The sequence below is a fragment of the Neltuma alba genome, unplaced genomic scaffold (genome assembly GCF_004799145.2).
Source record: "Neltuma alba isolate B1F8T4 unplaced genomic scaffold, ASM479914v2 tig00011587_pilon, whole genome shotgun sequence".
In the NCBI taxonomy this organism is placed as follows: Eukaryota; Viridiplantae; Streptophyta; class Magnoliopsida; order Fabales; family Fabaceae; genus Neltuma; species Neltuma alba.
In genome coordinates, this window is record NW_021636240.1 from 477 (window position 1) to 9,872 (window position 9,396).

The window sequence follows — 9,396 nt, forward strand, 5'->3', positions numbered from 1 at the left end:
TACATATACCAGGATTTAAGAGGGTGGGTCGATGGTCTTTCTTTTTTGAAAGTTTAAAAACTGGTAGAAGATAAACATTAGAAGAAGAGGAAATAAATTGAATTTTCAGTCAAAATAATACACATCAGATGCCCTGTGTCTCGCTATATAGGATTTTTCAATTAACCTTCAACTGAGTCAGTAAGGTAATGGTCAAACTTTAACTTTCTATTAGCCTGAGATATAGACACATCATTTAATTAGTTTGAGACATTGATGCATCAAAAATTATTTAGAATACTGGACGTACCTAAAAAAATGGTAGAGGTGTTAGACGCACCTTAACCTATCGATAAATGAGCAGTAAATATAAGCGACTCTGACTTGATCGAAGGGGGATCGAACTCTCCCAAAAAAAAAAAATCCATGTCAAACTGTCTTCTTCTCTTTCTTCAGACTGGTAAATATGCTTTGCATATAGCCCCATAGATCAATTGCTCTAACCGCCGCGTGCAAAGCTCCGCTCACCGGATAAATGGTTCCGGTGGCCGGTGGGTCAATAAGTTTTAGCTTTCTTAAAATCATGGATTCCACCCAGGAGGTCCCGGAATCTGAAGGGCACAAGAAGGAGAATTTCTCTATTGTTGCACTGCGGTGGATTGTCGGTCTTCTACTGTCCATCTTATTCTTCTTATCGCTTCCCTTTTTGGTTGGTTTTACAGTTGTGCTGAGCACGAATTTATCAATTCGAACCCTATTTCCCTGCCTTCTCAGTGTAAGATTGTATCTAGCGGTGAGTTTTTTCTTCCTTCGTTGAAATCTCCGTAATTTCTAGTCTAGCTTCAATTGTTTGGAAGTGTATTTTATTATTCTTTTTCTGATAATTAGCGTGAAAATACAGCGAATGTACTGTTCTGCGTGGCCTCGCTCGAGAATTAGAATCTTCTATTGCTGAACCCAGCTCGGAAAGTAACTTGGGAAGAGCCAAAAACTCAAACCTATGGGCTTGTTCGTTGTTTTTTTTTTTGGGGCGCTCTTTATCGTGCGGTCTAGCCTTACACGCTACTGGATGTTATTTTCCGTATCTTGACATAGTAATTCCTAATTTTGAATATTTCTACATATTGTATTTCTGCTTAGTGACGGATTGTAGTGCACCCATCTAGACAATTCTAGCTATTCATGCTGCGCTGAATGCTAGTCTATATGGACCAATGAATTGGCCAGAGAAGAACTTATATTGGACCAGTGAAATACCTTTGGGGCAGCCAAATCAATATACCTGGTTCTGTCTTCGAAGAGAACTCAGAAAGATGCTTGTAGTTAGCTGAAAGACTTCCACGAGTTTGTAGTAAATGAGATGCTGGTATCTTCCTTTAAAGGTTTTAAATGCGGAGAATTTGACCTCTGGTCACTCCTCTCTGGTCATGCCTCAAGATTCTATATGGTTAAAATTATTGTTTTAAATATTTTAAGGCAATTGAATAATGGAGAGCTGGAGATGTCCATAGACAAGCCCAGTGAAAAAAAAAAAGGGATCTCTGTGGAATCTAAACAAAAGTCCTACCAGAGAAGCACTGCAAAACCTACTCCATGCAATATAGCTAGATCTTAGATAAGGTTTGAATGGGGTAAATTAAAACGTTAAAGGTTATAATATTTGCATTTGTTTGGAATTTTTCTTACAATGGCCGTGTGTTTCAAAAGAAACTTAACTCAGAAAAAATTGGTAGGCGTCAGATTTATATTTTTTTATTGGTGTGAAAAGTTTTTTATAGTTGAGTCAAAGTTTGGAGGGTCCTAACTGCAAGGTTGGAGATATGGATCATGAAAACATTTTCACGCAGGTGAACATGTTTAGATTATAAGGCTTGTCAAATCCCAACTTTTTTAGAGTGAAGAGTTGTGAAACAAGAATGTTTGTATGAAGCTTCATGCCCTTTACATCTTTTAAAATTGTTTATTTCTTGAATAATTGGAAGATTGATTTAAGTTAGATTTTTTTCCATCCTGATTTATTTGATTGAAAGTCAAATGGACTATGATTTGTTCTTTGTAGAATTTATTTTTTCTAGTGCTAAATTGTATTCTTTTACAGGTGTTGACATAAGGTCATCCAAGAGTTGTAATTTTGGTTTACCGAATTATAAAGCAAAGCATATATCCCATCCCTTTCAAAGAAGCAAATTTCGCTCCTATTATGACTATTATTGGGCTTCCATATTCAAGGTATTTTAGCATATCGGTTTAATTACTCCTAGTATTGGCAAATTTTAATCTTTCTTCTTTTTGGTGCCCCCATACTTGTCCCTTCTTCATCAGAGCCATGCACATTTTTCTTTTAATAGTTCAAATTACATTTTTTTCCCTCCATACAGATGTTTGTGTACATGGCAATCCATGTTTTCTTTAGCTCGTTATAATATATTTTCAACTCCTTCTCAGGTAGAATATAAAGATGTCCTTTCAGGTCAGACAATGTATGCATTTGCAGAGGCTCCAAATGAAGCCCTTCCTCTTTATTGCAGGCCCAATTTTGGTGCTGCATGGTTGACCCAATATAAATTCAAGGTTGGGGTCACAACTTATGATCTCAGTCAATATATATTTGTAGACATGGCTTCATTGAATACGTCTAAAATTCTTTATGATGTCATGTATAACGATTATTACTTGTTTAGGCCTTCAGCGCTGGTATTTTAAAGAAATTTTCTCTTCATCCTTGGTTAGATCAATGAGACTTATAACTGCTGGTACACATCTGGCGTCCCCAAAGTGCGATTAGATCAACATGATATTTTCGGTTGCCATGCGGATGAGAAATCGACTATGGACACAATTAGACAATATTTCACTCTGTGAGTACTTATTAACTCGACATACTAATTATTAATTGCATTACCTGTTCTCTGGATATCACAGGAGACTAAACATTCTTAACATTGTATCATTCCGTACAAATAAGCGCTGGATTAAAGTTTGTATTTTAATTCAAAGACATCTGTCGATTGTTCAAATAAAAAGCTGAATCAGATTCGTAGGACCAGTGATCTTTTTAGAGAAGAAAATGCATCTAGATTGTTCTGTGCAGCAGGGGGGTTTGTTATCTCTCAACTTTTCCTTTATCACTCTGTGCTATTGTACTTCTTAACATTTAATGAAATGGCCTCTAAATGTGTGGCTCAACACATGTTTTGGTGATGGAAAATGAAAAATAGTTAGAACTTCCTAATGTGGATGAAAGTTTCTGATAAAGCATTAGGACAACAACAGTTTTTTCCCTTTTCCCAATTTATAGGGCTGAGGGGGTGGGGTTTGGATTTTGAAAAGGATAAGCCATTGGTGGCTTGGTGCTCAAAATGAAGCTTTGTTCGGCCTACTTCAAATAATGATTTGTTTACCCATGTTGGTACTTCCTATTAGTTGCAGTATCTGTGCCTTTTTCATGTTTACCCCGGATATATTTCTTTCTCATAAATTTTATGATGGTTGTAATTGGGTAGCTTGTACCCAGAGGGATGATATTTCTCATACTCTTCGTTTGACAAGTTCTTACATGGTACTGATTGAAAGAAAAGAAGAGGTGTTTTGGGCTCTATCTCATTCATTAACTTAACTTTATTGGAAATGTTGTTTGATTGACCTCTGTGAATATGCTTGAATAAGCATATCATATAATTTTTTTTCCTGATTATTGTGTGTGGATCATCAGGACCATAGAGATGGTGAATTCCTGGAGTACCGGCAAGGCAAGGGTCAAGATTTTGAAGTGGGAAATGATAGCTGGGGTTGTAACTGGGTTTTCAACTTCTTTGATCTCCATAGCCTTGCTTAGGTTCATACAGCGGCTGTTTTCTTCACCGCATTGAGCTTCTGCCACATGGTATCTCCTCCACCTGTCAATGGTGTTCTCATCAAATGTTTTGTGCTTTGGTCGGCTACAAAATCGGAAGAGTCTCGGTCTGATGGATATATTCAGTTTTCAGGATTTCATTAGTTGTGGTACTTGTTTTATTGAAGTGCCATGTCCTTTCATTTAATTACCTTGTATCATTATAGCTGCAGCTGATAGCATTATTGTCGTTTGATAAATTAATGGTGGCTCCATAGACTTATTTGTAATCGATCTGTGTAGAAAGAAGTTTGTATAGTTCAGATGACAGTCTCAGAATTATAAAATTGAATCAAGTCATGGTTCAGTACTAGCTATTAATGAAATATAATGACTGCATTAAATTCTATCTGAACTGTAATTTTTGCTTGTGTAATGGCTTCCATAACGATCTTAAATCAGTTTACATTCAATCACCTTGCCTTCTTTTTGGCAAGAGTAATCAACCATTGTGGTGATTATCCAATTCCACTACTTCAAGTGGCTTTTAGCACTTCGCAATGAAAATTTAAATGACAAAATTTGTTTATTACCTTTCTCATCAATTTTTTCAAAAGAAAAACACAATACTTTGGCATTCAAACATTGTTTTTTTAAAAAATTTTAACCTATTTCTTAATAAATACTAGCTCTAGTTTCTTAATACAAGATTTTGTTGGATTTTTGCTTTAGTCGCCTAAATATAAGACTTTAATCCACTTTGTTTTTCATATTTATGTATTTTTTTTCTAAGATAATCCTTCTAATAATAATAGTTTTAGCTAATGTACTTGATTAGTAAGGATATTTTAGGAAAGATAACACATATTTTTACAAATAACTAACTTAACTTCTTTTCTTAATCTCCTCAAATTAGTCAACAAGTTTTTATAAATAAGACCAGAGGTAGCAGTTTAAAGAAACACCTGAAGAATCCTCTTTTTGCCTTAAACTTAAGAGAAACAGGTGTCGAACATGTGTTCAACAATACTCATGGCAAATTCAAAGTTCACCGCTTGAATATCCTAGTTTTCGTCGAAGTGTCATGTCTTTCTGTCAGTGATAATTTTTCTTACATATATGAGGATTTCATGCTAAGATTTGTCAAAAAAATTTTGGAATCGTATTCTAGACCGAGCTTCCAAAATCACAAACATTGATAACTGTTAAGACTTAGCATTTCACTATTACATGGGCATGCCAGTGACATTCAGAGATAAACAAAGTTTTGCGGAGACTCCGGAGGTTCTCAGGTAATCAGGTCGCTAAAACTCTTGACTTCGTGGTGATTGTTTTTCCCCTTTATCACAGCCTGTCTGGGCTACCACATTGTTTCTGAGGAAGGTAAAAGATTAATGGGATTGAAACCAAATATTAAATCTTGCCGGTTTCTGATACAATCCTTTCAATTTCCTCTAAAAGGCGCTCCTTTTCATCTGCTAATTCTTCGTTTTGCTTTTGAAGTTCCTCTATCTGCTTTGTTTGCTCAGAATCCTTCCTGAAAATTCGAAGCACAGTTCTTTAACGTTAGTTCATGATTCTCTGTACTCATAATTGATAATTGATTGCCTCTATGTGATTCTGTAATACCAATGCTTTCTTAGTCATTTAATTGTAATTGACTTATATTACCTGTTCATGAAGGACAGATTAAGTTTAAGGGATCTAACTTCCTTCTCAAGGTTTTCACATCGCTTCAAGACAGCTTGCATATCTGATGGAACTGGTGGCGTCGAATTCCTTTCCTTCGCCTCAGCCATTCTGCATGACAAGGTTATTGGCAAAAGAGCTGAGAAATGCACAGTGATCCTCTTGAAGTAAAGTTTTGATCTTTAATTCTGACATGATTCAACAGTATTATGTGAGAAGAGAGACTGTCTGTATATATAATTTTACATACTTCCTTGATCGCTCCACTCGCCGCTTTTTTGTGGCATCCCCCTTGTCCTCTGCACAATTTATTTGAACATTTACTTTAGTTTATGTTATGCATCTACAAGCGAATATGACATTTGGAGTATCTAAACCTAATAAGCCTCATGAAAAACTCTTTAATTACAAGATGATGGGATTTTTTGGCTTTTGGTGGGTGGTCCGTCTAGGTTAAGAAACTTTTGATCTTACTGTTATATCTCTAACCACACAAGCAGCACCATGAAAGAGAATCCAAGGTTTTTGAAAGTAAAATCCAAAGTATCAGAATAGTTTAATTAAAGTAATGAGGTTAATCCAAGTCATGGTGTATGCTTAGAAAATGGGAACTGTATTAGGACATTGATCGTTACCTGATACAGCTGATGTTACAGATCCATATCTTTCTAGACTTCTCCTCTGCACAATTAAGATTAGCAACATTATCATAGGAAAAAACTGTTAAAAGCATAAATTTCCGTGATCACTCCTTATTATGGAGCTTAAGTTCCATTGGTCTTAGTTTAGGTTATACCTTCCGATCATCTTTCAGATTATCCATTATCTGTTCTCTGAAACCTGCAAGTTCACAGAAACACAATTGTAGTATAATATTAGATGGACAATGTTTGCAAATGAAAAAAAGAAGGGACATATCTGCTCTTTTTCTGACCTAAATGATAGTTATTATTCAGAAAGAGCGTGGGTTTTCAATAAAATGTTATCGGGTCTGAGTGATTCAATTTCTCTAGGGCATTGAATGCTGAGAAGAAAACATGAAAGTTATTGAGAATGACACAAAAGTGGCTCCAATGTGAGAAAGCAAAACTATTGTCCCATTTTAATGATGCTAAAGTAAATGAAAAATATTGGGAAATTTCATGCAATTTTGTCATCATATTGTATTTTACCTTTGACTCTATTTTCTGAATTTTTACTCACTCCCACTTGTTTCCATGTGTTTTCACATGGTGTTTGACTTGAGATGCTTGGACCTTCAATTGCATCTAAACCAGATGAAACTACTGGTGCAGCAGCAGAAGATTCACTTTGAGATGGTTCTCGCGAAGCTGTTCCAACACATATTGCGTTTGTCTGATTTGCAAAACTATCCATGTCAAGGTTCATAGATCCTTCAAGCGTTTGTGGAACTCCACGGTCCTTAACTTCACCATTAGATGCTCCTCGGAAATTTATTTGCATCTGATAAATCCAGTTTTCTTGTCCTTCCATAAAAACAGTTTTGGCAAATCACTTTGAGCACCAAAGATGCCATTGGAGCTATCCTCTGCAGCTTCTTTCTCTATATGATTGCTGAGTCTCTTACGTTCCAATGTACCTTTTAGCATGCTCACACAAGTTGAAACTTTATCTGCATCACCCATTCGTGGTGTATTGAAGGTAGATGAAGATGAGTTTGATGGAGACATGAAGGTAGCCTTCTGGTTTGGAAGCTCGCAAGGAGAAAGGTAACCAAAGCCATTTACATTTGAACCTTCTTGTTTCAATGTTTCAGCAACGCCATCACGAGGGACCAGGTGTATGGGCTCCATACCTTGTGTTGCTTGTGCATTTTGCATTTCAACATACCTTCGCCTACCGCCGGGGGGGGGGGGGGGGAAAGAAATCATATCAATAAAGATACAGAACTTTTTTTTCTTCTTGAACAATAAAATATAATTCCCAATCGTGAGACACAGAGACAGTAACAACAAGTATATCTCATAATATCATGCATGAATTCAGTATGAACGCGAAAAACACAGAAGAAAACAAATTTAGCCTTTAACAGCAAGATGATGAGACTTTCCTTGGCATAATTTGAAAATGCATTTGTGCAAATGATTTTGATGAACAGATGCAAGATGATGAGGATACCTCAATTCCGAGGACCGGCTTCTTGTCATTCGCTGATCACTAAGGAACCAAGCCTGAATTCACAATAGCAGATCAAATAAACATGAAGATTCTAAGTCTTCACAAATGGATGTAGTATTGATATAAACAAAACAAACCTTTGCCAGAAACAAGTTACCAGCTTGCAGCTCTCTATCAGCAGCATCTCTGATGAAAATTGACAGCAGACCCAATTACAAACTACTTTCTAGACCAAAGCAAGCTACAAGAAAGATAATTAAGAAATCGGAATGCAATACTGAGAAGAAAATATTGCATATAATTACCTGATCGGAGTTTCACTACAATCAAAAGAAGCATCATCGACCATAAGGTTTTCTTGTGTATATACTTTTTCATTGCTTTTTTCCTCTGAAATCACACCAACATGTTGTGGATTAGACAAATTGGCTAGGTCAGTGGATATCCTGCAGTTACAAGAGAATCATGATCTATCAGGATTAGACAGAAACCAGGAAGGAAGCTTCAGGAAATGCGAAATCTTCACGAGGAAAATTGACAAACAAATCAAGTATAAATGTGATGAAAGGTAAAGTGTCAGACTATACCATGAGAACAAAAATAAAATGGTCAAATCTCTTATGAAACGCACCCAATTGACATGTTTCTAACGTGTGTTTCAGTGACAGACTCACCTCTGTGATAATCGACTATTATGTCCGATGCTTGTTGAATTGTAAGCCTGATTGAAGAAACAAAGATACATCAAGTGAGTAACTGGATTTGTTCGGGGTAGAAACTTCTTGTGATCAGATCCTTGTCTTGAAAACTAGTGAGAAGATATTCTGAACAAAAATTCCAAGAACTAAATGCTGAAAATCAACTAGCATGCGCAGTTTAAAACACATGAACTTCAAGGATATCTGGGCTACATAGAAAATTTTATCTTGAAAACTAGAGGGTTCTGAATAAAAATCCAAACGCTACTGTTTTAGTCCAAGAATCAAATGCTAGAAGGTCAACTAGCATGTGGGGTTGAATATGTAGAAATCAGAGAAAGAAAACTCAGGAATTCTGAGAACTTGAAAGCAAAAGCTGCGATATGATCTAGAATAATAGGCTTGCCTCTCCATTTGTTAGCCAGCGTTTGAAGAGCTCCTCACTGTCCGTGCGAAAACTTTGAGAAACGGCCTTGAAACCCAACATCTCCATGGTTGGTGCTGGCATTCCAAGAGGACTTTCCATCACTGTCTTCAGAAACAACTCTTCACTTGTGTTCTTATATAGCCCAGAAAACCCCCTTCCTTCCATCTCCTTCTTCCTCTGATTCCGCCTTCCAACTGCTTCAATCTTCTTGAGACCGTCCTAAACTCAAGTTTTTATTAGTACTTTCAGGTTACAGGATAGAATAGTAAGCTGAAACCACTGTCATTAACCATACCAAACCCTTTTCCAAAACGAAGGTTTAGACATAAAAGATCACACCTTTATGGTTATATCATCAGCGAAATTCAACCCCACAATGCCATAAGCCTGCACACCTTTGAACTCTGTCAACCTGGCATATGCACCTTTATAATTCTTTCCCAAAAAAGGTACGTAACTTGAGGTTAATCAACTTACTATCCAACTAACCCCGGAGATGAACTATTTTATCCTTGAGAATTTTATAAACTGACTGTGAAACTTCACAAAGTTTTGAGGATGACTATGGTTAGTGATACCCTTGCATGTAGATATTTTAGAAACCTAGGGACAGAATGGTGGCATCTAGGGGT

At 36.4% G+C, this 9,396-nt stretch overlaps 1 protein-coding gene and 1 pseudogene across 1 annotated transcript; one reads left to right on the forward strand and one right to left on the reverse strand.

Moving 5' to 3' along the window:
* The first annotated feature begins 514 nt into the window (after positions 1-514).
* LOC114715316 (uncharacterized) lies at positions 515-3,864 on the forward strand (annotated as a pseudogene).
* A 1,236-nt stretch (positions 3,865-5,100) lies between these two features.
* Positions 5,101-9,396, reverse strand: LOC114715354 (protein CYCLOPS-like). The gene is given in 12 exon segments (XM_028900171.1): positions 5,101-5,348; positions 5,483-5,611; positions 5,751-5,799; positions 6,136-6,181; positions 6,297-6,340; positions 6,673-7,008; positions 7,011-7,357; positions 7,640-7,692; positions 7,777-7,825; positions 7,945-8,085; positions 8,314-8,360; positions 8,744-9,396. Coding segments are annotated over 12 exon segments (1,551 nt in total). The 5' UTR covers positions 8,930-9,396; the 3' UTR covers positions 5,101-5,224.